This window comes from Siniperca chuatsi, linkage group LG14 (assembly GCF_020085105.1).
Source record: "Siniperca chuatsi isolate FFG_IHB_CAS linkage group LG14, ASM2008510v1, whole genome shotgun sequence".
In the NCBI taxonomy this organism is placed as follows: Eukaryota; Metazoa; Chordata; class Actinopteri; order Centrarchiformes; family Sinipercidae; genus Siniperca; species Siniperca chuatsi.
The window spans coordinates 12,671,898-12,690,018 of record NC_058055.1 but is presented as its reverse complement, the minus strand read 5'-3'; the positions used below and the strand labels follow the sequence as shown (position 1 = coordinate 12,690,018).

The 18,121-nt window shown below is 40.5% G+C and overlaps 2 protein-coding genes across 4 annotated transcripts in view; one reads left to right on the top strand and one right to left on the bottom strand.

Annotated features, from left to right (window-relative positions):
- Nucleotides 1-6,309, bottom strand: part of LOC122887875 (pro-neuregulin-2, membrane-bound isoform-like) — a 74,988-nt gene extending 68,679 nt beyond the window's left edge. For all 3 annotated transcript variants that reach the window (XM_044221513.1, XM_044221512.1, XM_044221514.1), the window contains exon 1: nucleotides 5,577-6,309. In XM_044221513.1, coding sequence (XP_044077448.1) covers nucleotides 5,577-5,985 — 409 coding nt within the window. In that variant the 5' untranslated portion in view covers nucleotides 5,986-6,309. The remainder of the gene's footprint in view (nucleotides 1-5,576) is intronic.
- Nucleotides 6,310-8,180: 1,871 nt separating this feature from the next.
- On the top strand, nucleotides 8,181-17,635 carry puraa (purine-rich element binding protein Aa). Its single transcript, XM_044221522.1, has 2 exons — nucleotides 8,181-8,351; nucleotides 13,318-17,635. The coding sequence occupies exon 2, from the start codon at nucleotides 13,398-13,400 to the stop codon at nucleotides 14,253-14,255; it is 858 nt and encodes a 285-aa protein (XP_044077457.1). The 5' UTR covers nucleotides 8,181-8,351; nucleotides 13,318-13,397; the 3' UTR covers nucleotides 14,256-17,635.
- The last annotated feature ends 486 nt before the right edge of the window (nucleotides 17,636-18,121 follow it).

Here is an 18,121-nt window from a genome sequence, read left to right as displayed (position 1 = left end):
TGTGAAGACTTTTATATGCCAAAGCTTGTGTTTCCACATTAAAAAATCCGATGAAATCAAATGAAGGAGGTGAGTTATTCCGACAGCATGCAACATTTATCAGTATATTGTTATAAGATACTCGTTCATTGTAAGCTATGGCTTTGCATGTACAATTCCAAAATCGTGTGTGGAATAAAAGAATGGAGAAACATAAATTTCTGTTTTGGTATAATATATGGTTGTAACTGAAGTGGCTGTGTTTTGCTGACAAAATGGGATTTTTTAAGCAAGTATTTCAGTAAGAACTACAATGAGCTACCATTGGTGTGTTCGGGTAGGTTAGGGTGATATGACCGTGAAATACAGCTTAACTAACTGCATAGCTCTTCATTAGACTAGATCCTCTTAATACACACCATGGCTTTACCCTGATTATTGCAGGGCTGTATTAACTATACAGCAGCAGTAGATGTTGCACACTTAGCTAAGCACAATGGGACGGTATAGCATCTGCACTTGTCTATATATTTTTTACATACAAAAAAGTAAGAAAAATCACACTCAAGAACACACAATAAACATGCTACAGCAATTATACTATAATATCAAAATGAGTTTGATGAAATATTAAGATAAATAATCCTCACTCCTGTATTAGTCATGTAACCTCAACAAACATGCATCATTCTTAAGAGCTTCAGTGCTTTACAGATTAAATGAATCAACTGACACTGTAGTGAAATAGACAAAATATTGCCTTACACAATTCTACTGCCAAATATGTGGCAATCATGTCTGTGCAAAAAAGGAATTAATTTAGCTAGTAATCTTCTTCTATCTCATAACTGTTATTTCTGCTGTACAAGGCAAATATAGTAGATTATTTGAATCTTTGTTGCAAGTTAAACTGTGAAAAGACATAGGCTGTTTTTTTCCCCTACACATGCTATAGAATAACACTAGGCAGCAACCACCTGATGAAATCCCCCTGATTTGATATTTAAGGGGTATTAAAGCCCAATGACTGAAAGGCTCCAAGCACACCACTTACTCTCATCACACACCTGCTTTGTAACAGCTGTGCTCTGCAAACAGGTATCAACCATAACCTGAATCAGCAAACCTCAACTCTACCATGAAAACTGGTCTGTCACTGCAGAATTGTGACTTTTGTAGACACAAAAGACATAGACCCAATATGCTCACTCTGGCATAATGATAGTTTGTAAAATTATGCCTTTAGAAATGTGGAGTACAAATCTGAGTAATTGTGAGAAAGTATCTAATAGGAGAGGAAAATGAGGGGCCAATCACTGAAAATGGCCGTGCTCTTTTTTCACACATCTTATAAATAAATATACATCAAGCTGTCTTGTTGGAGTAGAGAGGCTGAGTGGAGATTCAGAAAGGCAAGAAGTCTACATAATGACCCAGTGAACATAGAACACAGTCCACACAAACGCACAGCATAACCTTAGTCGAAACAAATCCATGCTTCCAGTTGGTCAATCACATTAGCCTGTACCTCTGCCCTGGGCTAGAGACACTACAGCATTGACAGTTGAAAACACTTCAATCATTCTTATCTAAACAAACACACATTCTGTACATGACAATCATCTCGGTGGTGAAATACAGTAAATCAGCACCTCACAATAAACAGCATTTTGCAAAACTGACCTTGAATGTGCTATTAGGCTGTAATGACCAGCCTGTAGATGCTTGTTGATTCCTACTGCCGCCAGACAAACTTGTGGTGTAAGAGCAGAACCCAGTAGCCATCAACAGCTGTCATTCATGTTCTATGTCTAGCTCTTCTAAGGAACTCTCTCAATTCACCGAAAGATGCATAGCTCGAGGCAAAATTCTGCCTGTCTACCACCTCAATGCAGCAGCTGTGACCGGCATACAGTGGGACTTCACAGTGACAGATTAGTGACAGCGTGTGCATTCACAACAACATTGTTACATTGATTTACTTCAGAGAAATAAATGGGCTCAATGAGCAATGAATAAATACTCACAAGAGTGAGAATGATTTGCACATTTGTTAATAACAAGTATGAAGGCGGTTTTAGGGCGATGTGTTACTCGACTCAGATGACTTTTTTTTTGTGCGTAAGTCTTGCACCGATTTGTACTGTCTTTTACTGATGCAATGCTCCCACCAGTCTGCATACACCCACACACATGCACAAGCAAAACGCAATTATGTAGGTCTCCTCCATGGGGTCTATGGACAGACAAAAAGCTAGGGGCCTGACTTACCACATTTGGTTCATTATACAGACTTTTGATTTAGACTGAGCCATGAAGGACAAAAACACTATTGTTATGCTAAATAGTACGAGCTAAACAGATGTGACATACTTGAAATTACAGTTCTAAGTTGAGCAATGTCAGACTCCATTCCAATTGAAAACATATCCACTCTCATTAAGGTAAATGTCATTTCATCTCATACCCTCAGTTGATAAAAAAGCAGTACATAGTATATAACACAGCACATGGTGAACAAAGTTTGGCCACAGAAGATAATCAAGACATGCTGACTGCTAACAGTCTTCTGTCATAGAAAAAGACTCAGTTTCTGAATGGATTAGATTTCACTTGGACAAATAGACAGAAATGTGTATGTAGAGATGTCGGCCTCCTAGTTCAGTACTTACATACCAAGCCTACTGACATATACTCAACAAGCTAAAAAGAAGAGTAAATACAAAGTGTGCACTGAGGAATAAGTCAGAAGGCATTTATTTCTGGCAGCTGCAATTACACTGCATATGGTCTGTGAATTATTCTGTGAAAAACAAATGTGTGAAATATGCATGTGCCTGTATTAAATGTTAGGCAAACTTCCTCTTAAAGGCGATGGTGTTTTGTCATCATCAGTGACTTGTCACAAAGCAGCACTGGACTTCTAGGAAATAGTTGCTGTTATGTGTTAACGCTAAGGTACAGTACTTGACTGTGATGTCTTTAACATAGTCTTTCTTTTCTTTACAGTACAATAATGTCAGAGACAATGTTGCTGTTCCAGTCAGATACAACATGATCTGCTTGAGGGACAGATTTGATAGCTTAACATGAACCTGTGTTTACATACAGTATGTTTGTTGTACTCTATACCAGAAGAACAGTATTTCTTGCTCTTCTCTCTTCTTCTTTGGCAGGAACCCAGAGCTCCCAGCTGACTGAGTCCTGAGGAAGGGGTGCAGGTGGTAAGCTCTGTAGGTAGCCTGTTATTCAGGCAGCCCTTAGGAACTGGAAGACAACAACTGCTTCACTGTGAGAGCTGTACAGAGTGTATGTTCTGTCCCCTGGTTCACACACTTGGGAGCTTTTGTACCTCTGCACACGAGGGATCCAAGGCAAGTTTGGGATGTGTGCTAATTGGGCCTGGAATCAATGTTTGGGCCCAGACAAAGCTGCTTATGCAGCAGTTCAAGGTTCAAATCTAAGACATAATGGTCCATAATATACAGTAGATGCACTGATTAGGTGTTAGGGAACTTAATATGAGGGCAAGAGGCAGTCAACAGAATGTAGTTGATCTTGAGTCCCTGCTGAATGAAGAAGGGAGCTCAAAGGGACAAGAGGATGTCAAGGGGCTGACTGTTTATCTGTCTGTATGAAAGGCTATGTTGAAATTACATGATTGGGGAGGAGGCAGGATCAGAAAAGAAACAGTGATGAGATCAATTACACTGAGTAAGAAGCCACTCAATTACAATGGCCCACCAGAGCAACACCAGCTACGTTGTTGGGTACTTTGAACTAAATATAAGAGATCTACAGAGGCCCAGGAAGCGGGCGTGGCAATTCTCTCAGGTAATACAGTGAGGTGGCTGTGCCAGTTTGATCACGTCACTGACAAGCTAAGTGGGGGGTTGTTTGGGCTGTTCAAAGAACTCAGGAGGTAATAAGTTCCATTTTGTGTTACCTCTCTAATGGGATGATGAGTTTAAAAGCCAGAGCGAGTGTGGCAAAATCAAGAAGAGAGGAAAGCATTTGTGTCTCATGAGAACAGGCTAAGAGGATTAAAGAAGGCGGCAGTACAGGGCACACATCATGTTCTAGGCCACAACACTTCAGTGGAAGTACACATTTTTTTATCATATGTGTGACACATCCTCTAACTGGTTCCAATCATTCAAAGTATGGAAGACAAGCTGCCTCACATTTTGAAGTTGTGTTGCAGGCTGGCCAGCATGGGACATTAGTTGTAGACACAAGTAAAGGAGTGGCTCGATGACAAGCACTGATAGGTGTTTAACATCCCGTTACAGACACTGACACTACTTTATAATTAAAGTAGTATTTTACCCTGGTGAAGAGCAAGACAGACACTCTCTTTGGCATTTAAGCTGTTGAGAAGTGGCTCTCTAGTGAGAAGAGAAGGCTCCATGAAGTCTGTCACTAAACAACACACGATTTTTAAACAAAAATGTGTGTCTGTGCATCCATGTACACATGCATATTACTGAATGTACTTGTGTGCAGCCTGCTGCATCAACACCAGTGCAACAGTATGCTGCATTGTTCTTAATCAGTAACTTCCATAGCCTAAACAAAATGATCAGCCTTGATTTTCATTTTACATTAAGCCATCTGGGAGAGAGAAAGAGAGAGAGATAGACCATTGCCCATTGAAATAATATAAATACACTTGAATATCATCAGTGACAATGAATATAGTAAAAAAAAAAGAAAAAAGAATAACACCTTATTACAACTAAAATGTGCCTGATGTGATTTTAAAATTACTCCCTAAGGGCGACATCTACTGACCAAAGTCCATTCCTGAACTACTTGTGCCACAATCTAAAAAAGCGAAAACCCTTAAGTGTTGCGTGGTAAAGTTGATGATTTTTCAACAACAACCCCTAAGATTCCTGGTTAGGACCACAACACACACACTGCTAGCCCTCTGCCTGCACTGAAGACGCATGTGTGCATAGAGCACTTGGACTACGATAGGCTATGCCAAAGTGTGGGGTATTAAAGCATTAAAGCAGGGCGGGAGCCTAAATATATCCTAGGAACCAATTTGCTTAGGGCAGCGTGATTTTCCACACGTGATACCGGTGATACAGGCCGCTGTCCCTGGTCCTGAAATTGTACCGGGTCCATGAAATGCATGTGCTCTATGTTCATATAAGGAGCCGCGACAATTCTTGGAAACAGAAATCCGCATGTGAAGCCTAGGAAGTAAAAGATGCATTAGAAGGTGCCTAAAACCTTTAAAGTATAATGCGGGTTTGCAGGATGCAGATAGTTCGATAAGCTGCAATTCCTCATAAAAAACAGTGCGAGGCGCATGTCTGATGCAGTTCAGGGGAAAGAGAATGGGAGAGAGAAAGAGAGTTTGATTGATCATGTGGGCTATGGGAGCCTGCGAGAGTTGTCGAAAATTGCTGCATAGACGCCCCTTAGGCACCTATCTGGTACCCACTGACAACCAAACCATGCTGTGGCCATAATAACCACAATTCACCAGAGTGCCTGTTACCAAAAGCCCTAAGCCAGGGGCTAACAGACCGCTCATTCTTCCGGGTTGGACTTCACCGGTAATCCACAATACATTAACTTACCGCAGTCCTCACACAAGATCTTCCCAACATCCTTTTTTAGGTTCTTTGCACTCGTGTCCAGAGGCGCAAACGATGCCTTGAAAACCAAGGGCTCGTCAGTGGGGTCCATGAAAAAAATGTACTTGTGGTTCTTCTTCACTTTGGTGCACGGAGCCTCAGATCCAAATTCCCCCACGGTGACGAGCTGTTCTCGCTCCAGACCCCCGCTGTTTAGGGGCCAAACATCCAGCACTTTGACATTCACACGGTACGGCTCCGCGGAGACGTTCACAGGCGTAGACTGCACCTTGCCCTCGATCACCACGGCGGATTTGTAAGCCTGGTCCTGCAGGGAATTCAAACTCGGGGAGTAGCAGGCGAATGAGACCCCGATGACCAGCATGGATAAATGTACTGAATCAAGCCTCATGCCGCCTGCTTTGGCTCGGTGGTCGCTGGTCGCGTTGCGGCAGGGCTCTCTCGGCTGCGGGGCGATGGCGATGGAGCTGGTTTGAATGAAGAGACAGCAAGTAGGCTCCAGTAGCACGGCAGCGCGGCAGACCTTGCATAAGTGTCCATGCCATCGGGATCCGCTGCTTTTTCGAGTGATTTTCAATGGGTAAACAGCAGCTTTGAAACGGGGAAACCGCGGGATGATGCTGGGTTTCAAATCCAGCCACTGCCTTCTGCTAATAATAAGGCATTGTAGATAGGTTAAGCAAGGAATTGGCGGATTCTCCCCTCCAGAAGAAGCCCCCTATGCTGCCATAGTAGCCTTAACTGCAAGACGACGCCACTCTTATCTTTGCCCAAAAATTGCAGTGATGGGGTACCGCTATGATGCTTTTCTGTATCATCTGCAGCGGAGAGAAAAGACGCAAAATGCTGCAGTGAACCACAAGTTTGGTAGTCCGGTCGCAAAACATAAGCCGCGTTTCATTCCAAAAAATAAAGCAGTATTTCTGGTCGGCAGCTGTAACGCTAATACGGCGCCTTCCACCGCGTCTCTCTCTCCGCCTCCCCCACTAGCCACAGACGGAGAGAAAATAATGCCGATTGCCAAGGGGCTCCGTCAACAAAAACGCAGGATTGGAGCACTGAGATACAGGCAACCGACGGACCAAAGGGTCGATCTCCTCACTCCCAAAACCCAGTTACTGTATGTCAATCACTCCATGGTGTTTTATCAGCGGTGATCTCACGTTATAATGAAACAAACGAAATCCTAAATCCATAACTGTCCCTCCTCAAAATCGCATCTTAAGGCATTACTCCACAGAAAATGAAAAAGATTCACATAAAAAAAATGCAGCCGCATATAGTCCGGTGGGCCTAGAAAAATCATATGGCTGCGATGACTAAGGCTGCGAAAGCATTTCAGATTCTTCAAGAGACTGTTTTGAATGAGTTTTGCGTCTCAGCCCATTAAGTCATGCCCTGCATTCAGGTCACATTCGCTGCTCTGCCTCTAAAAAAACTGATGTTGAAGCACCGCATTAAATCCATACAGCTGAAACAGCTGCAATATTGGGGTCCAAAGCAGAGAAAAACTATTTGAATCACCTTAGAAGGAGAATATTCAGTGAAAGTATGCTTCTCTGTGTTTTTACAATTATAATTTCATTTGCTCACATGATCACGTAGAGCACTTTGACAAAGGACTACAGACGTAACTAAGAAGCATAATATAGGAATATTAACACGTTTGATCATCATCTGTAGCAATGTTTAGGTCAAGTTATGATTGTAATTTGGTTTGGTTTGGTTGAGCCTAAATGCCAAATAGAATGCGGATACAGGATGTTGTACTGACAGTATTCACAAAGAGCGACATCTGCTGACCACAGTGTAATTATGAGCAATTTGACACATGCTTGCTGTAAATGCTGCTGTAAATCACACAGTAAAGGTACTAACTTAGGAAAAGCAGGGAACCAAGCCTGAATTCTGCCCAATAAAATATGCTCGTTGTGGCCCATACAGTATAAGGCAATACATGTTTATATTGAATTAGGCGAAAACAGGGAGCCCATGAGTTTCAGAACAAACACATTTGTATTGTACATTTATAAAATACACCTCCACCTCCACATTTACTTTTGTTTTCATTTATGCGCATGTCGTGCAGATGTGACACAGGCTTGGCTGCTCTCCGTGGTGCTGAAACTGTACAAGACCTATAAATTAGGCCTATAGAGTGCTGATGTAAGACACAGGCATAAAACTATTTATTACTGTGTGAACTCAACTGAACTCCTCTTTCCTGTAACAAGAACTGCCAATGTGCTTTTCAAACAACACTCTTAACACCAACACAGAATAGACGCACAGGGCATGTGCACGGGAAGGATTCAGCCAAGCTGTAAAGGGAGAAACGGCTCATAATACCGACCCAGACTTGTGCTTGTAACAAGGTGTTGATAGTAGCAATGCTCACGTACTTCTTTACTTCTATTACAGTTGCAAAAAATAAATAAAAATGTTGCCCTACCTGTTACCACCAGAAGGCAAAGCTGCAGTTCCTCAATAACACCAAGGGGTGGCGCGTGTCCACTGAGTTCCCACAGTGCGTGTTGACATCAGAGGTGAAGCGTGCGGCGTTGAACTTGTGCGTGTGTCGCTCTCCGTGCCACGACTCGCCGTTTCTTGTCCATCTTGTGAAGCAAGCAGAAGCGGTCCGCTGTGCTGTCATAAAGGCCTCCGAGCGTATTCACATGTGTCTTTTGCCTTGTCTCGTCTCCTGCGGCACGCCGTCGAGGCTTTGAGGCGCTCCTGCTGTAGACTGAGCGGTGTAAGGTAGGTTATGGGATCTCGCTTGGTGGAATGACGCTTTATTTACATGTCATTCGGATGGTTACTGTCCTGCAGCATTCAAGTGTCCTAACGTGCAGCCAAGCATATGGCATTGCTTCGCAGAGTTTACAGAAGCATAACATACAGCATACGGCCGTGCGTCTGATCTGAAATAATAATGGAGCTGCGTTTGGAGCAGCGCCACAGCATTCTTGTGTCGGGATGTAGGGCAAAACTTTGTGAGGTGATCACAGCGGCTGCCTTTTCCAAACTGCGACGACACCTTTTTGAGGCTGAAATCTGCGTTGGACGTGGCCTCGACATCCGAACAGAACTGCTTTTACTGATTCATATTCATGATTAAAAATTGGTCTGAAATATAGGCCAAAGTAGGTTACTGATTGATGACAGATTAATTAAATTGACATGTTGTTTTTTGTCTGTCGGAGAAGCTGACAAAGCACGGCACTGCAGAGACATAGTTCTATATAGCTTATTAGGTAAGTAAATTAGACAGAAATGTAACATGCCTCATGGTGAGATTTTGGATTAGAAAGTGAAATTCTAAATGGGGATTTTTTAATTTATTTATGGGCAAGTAAGGCCCCGAAAATAAAGGAGATATTGCATCTACGCAGGAGGGTAGAACATGCATATCTAATAGGCTACCAAAACAAGACCTCGTCTGAGTTTCAACAGAATAAGTTCTATAGGAATTACTCCCATATTTTGCATGCATCCAGACTCGTGTTTATCACATATATCTGACTGGTTGAGAAAAACAAAAAAAAAGGCCTCTTCAGAAAAGAGTGACACAATAAGATCAGCTGCAGCTTTGCTCCAACAATAGCAATAGAAAGAAATTAAAGAGTTAAAAGCTTGGAGTCAAATAAACGAAATAATGTAACAGCAAGGAAAGTTGAGGATTAACCAACCAAACGGCGAGCACGCATATATTTCTGCATAAATAGCCTATAAGCCTGCATCATAATGAACATCAGAATGAGACAAGTTGTACAAATGTCCATCTTTTTATTATTTAGTTTTAATTCCTTTTCGCTTACGTGAATGCTGGTTTGTCTTATTAAGATCACTAATTATTTCCTCACCTTTTTACTTCCCCAAACATGACTGGATTCTGTTTTGACAAGAAGTGATGATTGCTGTGGAGCTGATAAGAAGGCCGACCTTTGGGGCATATTTATATGAGTTTAGCTATACTATAACAAATCCTAACGTAGATAAAGGTTAAATGAGAAAGTTAAAATAGAGAAAAACACCTAAACTATGGTAACCCCTGTAGGCCGGCATGCTCACCTCGCCTCACATGCAGGTAGACAGCAGCTGAAATTTGAACTTAAGAAGTGCGCACAGCAGCCTTTATGTTTTGGCCCAAACGTTATTTTGGACTACTGATTTTCAGTAAATGAACGTGACTTATTTCTTAGCATGTTTATTACCGCGTTTTAAGGCTAATGATTGTTATATCATCAATAATTAATTAAAATATTTTACATCTCTAAAACGATAATATTTTTTACTTTATTTCCCATTGATTTGGCATAATAATTACGAGCATAAAAGGGAAATAATTACTTCACCTTTGCTTTTCTTCAGGATTCTGACTCAGTATCACAATCTATAGGCCTACTCGTCCATTTGATATTATTTGATGTCATATGCTCATTAACATTAAGATTATTTCAGTGTTGTGCTCAATGTATTGTGGAAAGCATTATTATTTACAAAGGGTTATTCAGTATTTAGAATTTATTGATATACAACCGCAAAGCAACATTTGACATATAAAAACATTTTAAATAATATGTATATGTCTTAATTGTTCACTGTGTGACAATAATCAAGAGTAATAAGTGTCTATGAATAAAAAGGCATCTATAAATGTAAACATATTTGAAGTGTTTTAGTTCCTGGGTTAGGCTACCTTTATTTGTATCACTGAACTTCACTCAGGCCTTCAGACAGCCATTAGGACGCCAACACTGTCCACGTTGAAAAGTAACTTAGTCTCTTGTTTGTTTTGAACAATTCTGTCATCTGTGTGATACTTTTTCTTTCTTTTTTTATGAAGAAAATTAAAATAATATACATGTTGAAACAATAAGATCACAAACCCTGAAATAAACTGCTCACAGATCAAATGACATAACTGGCCCATCCATCATAGAATATTCGACTTGTTTTAAGCTAAATATAATTACAAGGATCACTGCTCACCCTTTTAAGATACATATTTGTGAAGAGAATAACGAATATTGACTGAAAGAGTTCTGAATGAGCGTCCAATTTAAACAGAGTTAAGCTGCTGCCCATCCTTTTTATTTAGACTTTGAGGAGTTCAACGCACATCAGCACTGAACGCTGTTACGCACACAAATAGTCCTCAAGATATGTCGACCTAAAAAGGGAGAAGGCATGCGTGGTTTAAAATGAGATTCAGCATCAGGACAGTCATATGGGTGTGGCCTGAAACATAGCTGCTTTACAATGCTTGGCTAGAATTATACGTGAAATTCTTATAAGCTAGGTTATATTAATGTAGACATTGTATTGTATTTATTTCACATGCAAAGAAATTGCTGGTTTAATGGCTCATATAAAACAAATTATTTTCAGCCATTTTCAAACTAGAACAATAGCCTTATTATCCTTTTCTTATGGCATATGATTTACAAGGAATGTAAAAGTTGTAAGAAATATTAAAACGCTCAGAAATGATGTGCGGGGATTCGTACACAGCAATAGCAAATTGGCACGAAACGAATTTAGGCTAAATAAAAAAAAATCTAGGCCTATATGTAGACAATAGATGCTTCAAGTGAGAGGTCTGCGCGGTCAAATTTGTTTCCAGGTGGACAAGAAGGAAGATTAATTACTGTGGAGAAAGTATCGCCAGCATGGGAACAGCATTTGCCCAAGTGACCAATGACAGGTAAATGTTGTGTATAGCATATACAATGTGTTGATTGAGTACTTTTTTTTGGATTACAAATAAATACAAAACTAGAATACTACAGTTCAGTTTTGAATTTCTCAAAATTTCAGACGAGAAATGTTTATCAGCTACTTGTAAGCTTGGAAGTCGCCATGGAAGTGAACAATACACCACATCATCGTCTATAATAGCTTGTGACTGTGCAGGCCTACATTTAAACATGGGCATGCTTTGCTCTTTTCATACAATGACAGCCTATTGCTATAGACTACAAAAGTATAAATATGCGAAATAAGACCACAGCAAATTACGGGTATTATTTTCAGGCCTAGCCAACATAGATAGGCTTAGAGTTCTATAAATTCGGCTACTGCTTTATGATACGCTGCTATAGAAATAAAGCAGCTCTGACATAATTAACATCACTTGTCGTTAACGGCAGCATGCAGTCAGTTGGCCTGGTAGACAGTGTGCGGCTAAACAATTAAGAAGTAGTCCTACTGTAGGCCTACGGGCAGCAGAGCCCCTCCACTGCAGCATAGCACGGTGACTATCCTGACTAAGTTGTGGACTCAAGTCATAAATCAGATGACTTTGGAGATGACTAGTCAAAAATAAGTTGGCTTGATTATCTCCCCAAGGCCACATATTTAAATGTGCTTATTATGCTTAGTGCTATTAGTGCTATTATTCCATTTGTGCCGCTCGTGAGAACGCTTGTGGCAGACTACAATTTTAGGCCCAGACGGACCCGCCGAAGGCCTACAGAGCGTGCAGATGGAGTTGTTTTAAAAGTTTCTTATGGACGTTTTGATACATTTTTTCCTCCCCTGAAAAATTTTGCATCTCAAATGACTTCACGCTGACCATAACCGCGGTTCACCGAAGGAAGAAGCTACCAGGTTTTACCCGTCACCTTTCAAACCTTGAGTAATACTAAAAAGATGGATATTTGTATCGCTTTTAATCTGGGCAGACTTTGCTATCACGGCATAGTTGACACAGTGTGGTGAGGTAGGCTAATCTTTGCATCCCTAAATAGTGTTCCTAAAACCATTAACATAGGTTAAACGGTCTCTCTCTGCCCGACATACTTTGGCAATACTTCACTTGCCATGCCGGGAAAGCAAACCTGATTCTGAGTTGAGAGAGAACAAATTCTAATATAGTCCTTATGTTTAAAAATAAAGGGTGAAATTGCCTAATTCACACGAGAAATATTAAGTTTTGAAATAAATTATAATGCTGTGTCATTTCCGTGTATGTTATTTACTACCTTAAAGTTGATAAAGGTTAAGGTGGACTATAAACAAGATCTAGTATGGATCCTGTGCCAATGGCTGCACAGGGTTGGTAGTGGGCAAATAAATGATTCACTCATGGTTATTAGTTGGTTATTAGTCTTATTGTTAATATTATTGTATTACTAGTAGGCTACTAATACAATGCCGTTAAATAATAAAACAATATATATTTCATTTGGTGATGAGGCCTAATGACTTGCTTAGGACGCGAAACGGAAAGTTTAAGAATTAGACTCGAGGGACTTGATCTCCATGACAGGATTTTATGACTTGAATCATTAGAAATCAATGCGTTTGGCCCAATTTTGGATCCGTACACAAGACTCTTACACTTAAAATAAGCAGTAAATTTTTATGTAAGGTTACCACAATTAATTCATCGATTGTAAAATCATTAGCACATTAAACCTGCACAGAGGCACTTGTGATATAACCAGTGCCACTTTGGAAGGATAAGTATTTTCTCGTACTTTCAAACAGAGGGCAAGCTTGGGTCTTTTCACGTAGCAAAAACACCATCATTTTCAGAGGCTGTATCGACAAATTGAAACTTAACCAGTCTGCGGGAGATGTATTTCTTCCGAACAACCGTTGGTTTCGTTTTCAATATAAGTGACAGCTCATGACATTACACCTTGCGGGAGAAAACACAGCGTCCTCGCTCTGCATTAATGTCTCTCCCCTCGCTTTTTTGTACATCTTTGTGTAGATCTCGCGAGAGCTCCGGCGTTCGCTGTGGCTGGCCGTGGCTTTGCAGCAGACAGAGGGAGAAGGCAGGCAGGCAGCATCATGGCGGACAGAGACAGTGGAAGTGAGCAGGGAGGAGCAGCCACGGGCCCAGGCTTCGGTCCCATGCACCTAGCGACAGGAGGGGCGGGCTCGGCTTCCGGGCTCCAGCATGAGACACAAGAGCTGGCGTCGAAGCGGGTTGACATCCAAAACAAACGCTTCTATTTGGACGTTAAGCAGAACGCGAAAGGCCGCTTCTTAAAGATAGCTGAAGTCGGGGCCGGTGGAAACAAGAGCCGCCTCACTCTCTCCATGTCCGTGGCGGTCGAGTTCCGTGACTACCTGGGGGATTTCATCGAACATTATGCCCAGCTGGGTCCGAGCAACCCGGGACTGGTACAAGATGAGCCCAGGCGAGCACTCAAAAGCGAGTTCTTGGTCCGAGAAAATCGGAAATACTATATGGATCTGAAAGAGAACCAGAGGGGACGGTTTCTGAGGATTCGACAGACCGTTAACCGGGGGCCCGGTTTGGGATCCACGCAAGGCCAGACGATTGCTCTGCCTGCCCAGGGACTTATTGAGTTTCGTGACGCTTTGGCTAAACTTATTGACGATTACGGTGTAGAGGACGAACCTGCAGAGTTGCCCGAAGGGTCATCATTGACTGTGGACAACAAACGGTTTTTCTTCGACGTCGGATCCAATAAGTATGGTGTGTTCATGAGGGTAAGCGAGGTGAAGCCAACGTACCGCAATTCAATTACGGTGCCCTACAAAGTGTGGTCCAAATTTGGGAATACTTTCAGTAAATATGCCGAGGAGATGAAGAAGATCCAGGAGAAACAGCGGGAGAAAAGGGCATGCGAGCTGCAGCAACAAGAGGAGATGCAGGCGGACGATGGAGACGAGGATTGATATAGAGAGCAAAAAAGATGCAAGAGTAATGAAAATAACAAGAGAAATATAATTAAAAACTCTACTGTATAAAGAAAGAAATCTAAAGATTTAACTGTAATGGTTTAACTCCAAGGGAGCATCACCCACAATATAAGAAACCTCCACAACCTGACAGTTATGACATGTTGTCACTCATCGCTGGATGTTACCCCACTTATCCACCATTAATACAGTAACAGGCTGCTAAACAAAGTAATAACATTATATTTGAACATTGTTTCCTACTTGACAAACAATATTGAACTGAGTGTTTATTTCCCTTATTAACAGAAAACTTTTGTACCAGTTAAAGCTATTGTAAAAAAGTGTTTGCAATGTTCAAATGGAATTATTGCCGAGTTCCGAGAAAAAAGCCTTTCCTTTTCATGTGAGCTAATGACTTCAGCACAAATCAGATATTTTAATTTTTAAACCAAAATTCAAAAACTTTGTAAAAGGTTGTCACATGTACTTGCCATCCTATTTACCTTTACCTGTGAGTAGAGATGTGTTTACACATAAATCATTATGAGGGCTAGGCCTGCTTCGAAAACTGGTTAGATGTCATGCAGTATAAAAGGAACATATAGGCATTTTCATCAAATGAAATAAGTGCTCTATTTGTTGTGCAATATGCATTGCATAAAAATCAAATATATTGAACTGGTCAATGGATCTTGACATGTTGACATTTGCCAGAGGCATTCAAAGAAATATTAATATTGTAATTTTGTTTCAGTTGAAATTGTTGCCATGCAGATGGATATATTATAGACTACCTTTGTGTCTCGTTGTTAATGCAATGTGTTCATTTTAAAGGTACTAAATGTGTACTCGATAGAGGAAATGCAGTGACAACATGTAGCAAATGGCCTGAATTGCAGATTACCTAACAAACAAGACAAACACCCTACACATACTGTGCTGATTGGTTTAGTGGTCTGAAAGAAGAGGCAAAATTCAGCAGAGCATTATTGGTTAGTACATCTGAAACCGAAACATTTTGTGATCTTGTTCAGTCATAAAAGTCCAAATGGTGCCAAGGAGTCCTGTTGCTGCATGTTAATCTGCACTAAGATAGATTTCGTTGGTCTCCCAAATTATTGTCTCAAGGACCCTTCCATATGTATCTTTATCTGCCTATAGTGTACGAATCTCAAGTTTGAGTACCGAGTGATTTCCATCCAAAGGCTTGGTGTAGTTGTAGTGGAAGTTGTTTCAAAGCGTGATTGTAAAAGGAGCGACCTTGTGAACTGTTATCAAAATATCACCATCACACAATATGGAGGGCCACTGAGGAGCACGCATGGATAAGCCAAGGTGACGAGTGCTCAGTTCACCTGTTGATGAACCTCCAGTAGTGTGTCGATGGATGTGCCCATCCCTGCAAGTTTAAGATCTGAAGGTGTGAAGTTCAGTGGGGCTACTTTGAATACATACTCATAGCTCCACTTTAGATTTGTAAGCCCAAATATCTACCCGGGGGTGATAAGATTCTGTTTAGGTCTAATTGTAAATATTTGGGCTGCCACACGGAAAACAACTGGTTCTAATCCAGTTCAGTCGCATCTCATAGATGTGTGATAGCAGTTTTATAAACTCTGTCAGTAAACTCCAGAGAAACTGGCAACAATCAGATAATGTCAGATTTACCTCAGCATTGAATTAAATGATTGCTCCCATGTTTAGATTGACTGGAAACCAGCAAACTAGACTGTCCTTGACCACCTATTTTTGGAGCCTCTGGTATAGCCTAAACGACACCTGATTGGGAGCATCCTCTTCAGCATATAAACAACCTGGTGCCTTACACACTCCGCATGCTTACACGCTGGCCTGGTGCTTTGGATCGCAGTTTGGCTTCTCTTTGTTATTGTTTTTCTCTTTCTTTCTTCCATTTTTGTGTCTCAGCCCCCTTGTGTGCTAGTGCACGACTCGTGGTGCTAAAAGGGTTTGTTACAAACTCTTCAGAAAAATTTGGAGCAGAATTCGTAACTTTTTTCTGCTACCTTCCTTCTTCCCTAACTTCATTGCCATCCCCATTCCCCAGCCATCCAGGTATCGGCCTACATGTAAACATGGAAGGGGGTGGTCACCTAGATGCAAGATGATGCAGAAGAGTTGGCTCTTCACTAGCCAAGCGCATTAGCAGGGAGAGCGCAGGGGCTGATTGGGAACATCGGTAGTAGCCTGAAATGATATAAATTATTGGCAAGCCCCCCTTTCAAATGCTCGTTTTTTGGCTTGGGTAGTTATGTGTAAGTTGTAAGTTGCTCAATTAATGGGGAGCAGCAAGCATGTCTTGTTTTGTTTTACGTAGTTTTACCTTTTCAGCGTTATTCCACATTATTTGTAATTTTGGAATGTTTTCGCCCACAAAAAATATATCTATTTTTTCTGTGCAACATTTCATCACTGTGTGCAATATCGTATGTGCCAATGGTGGCAATATATGTATATCAATTAAATATATGATTACTATTTGAAAGCATGTGGCTGAATTCCATGTTTATTTCTCATGAAGGAGTTGTATGCCTTTATTTGCACTCAAAGCTCCATCCTAGAGGAAAATATAGTAAACCAAGGTCTTAGCAGCCTGTTGAGTCAAGCAGTTCACATAAGTACTTTAACTTGAAATAGAACAATGTCACTGCAAGTATGCCTCTCTTTCGGAAAAGGGTAAACTTGGCTTATGGGTTGTTGAAGGTAGACTATAAACACACAATGGAGTTTTTGTGAAAAGGAAAACTTAAAAAAAAACAGTGAAATCTCCATTTTAGCTTTAAGCTAAGAAAAGGTGCTTCAGTCCAATCCTCATTAAGGTGTATGGTGAACTGTCTTCAGTGGTTGTTGTGTGTAGCACTTTGCTTTCCCAGGTTAATGAAATGCCTGACCAATACTTGTTTAAAATAATCTCAACAAAGAATGTCGTTCTCTCTTATGTTGGTTCTTTTTTTTTTTTAAAGAGGCTATTTGATTTGCTCATTTGGTTTTGATGCATTAAATATAATTTATGTACATTTGACAAATTTTAAAAAATAAATATAATTTACCCATGAGGGAAAATCTACATTCAAAATGTATGTTTTTTATGTTTCATTTCTTGCTGGAAAAAAAAACTTCCCAAAATGTCTACAATTCACTGATGAAAAGTATGTTTAATTTTGATGTAGTGTTGTCCACAATGTCTGACTCTACATTTGTAATGATACTAATTACTAAAGCTTAATTTTACAGCCTTTAAAATGCAAACTTTGCAATGACAAGTACCTGATGACTCATGTCTTCTTAGCGATTTCTACATTAGTACTGTATGTATAATACCAGGCTGTAAAATAAAGCATTACTTTGTTCTCTAATCATTCTGACTATGCAATTTGTGATCATCTGTATGCAGCGATTGCTCTTCTGTGAGCTTTATTGCTCATATAACACTAAAGAAATGAGAGCTTATTGATCACAAACCAACAGAACCCTCATGTCTTTTAAGTTTTGAAACTGCAAATAACCATTTTTTTATGATGTGAGTTTTGGGGTTTGCAATATTGCTACAGTGATTAACACAAACAGCAAAAGCCAGAAAAAAAAAGAAAAGCAGGTCACAAGTTTTTAGGTTATTTATTGATACTTTTATTAAGTGTATAGCTATTTACAAGGTAGATGGATTTCTTGTAACTAGTTAGATTTCTGATTTAATGCATGTTAATACAAAGGTATGATGTAGATGTTAATTATTGTAAATATTGAAAATAGGCCAGGCATCATCCTTCACCCCATCATCAGCAACCTCCGTGTTGTTTCTGCCTCTAAACACATGGCAGAGTTGCTATGACATAGAGAGATGT

Bases quoted from the DNA above. Each gene is read 5' to 3' on its own strand.
- puraa (XM_044221522.1), top strand. From the start codon at position 13,398: ATGGCGGACAGAGACAGTGGAAGTGAGCAGGGAGGAGCAGCCACGGGC.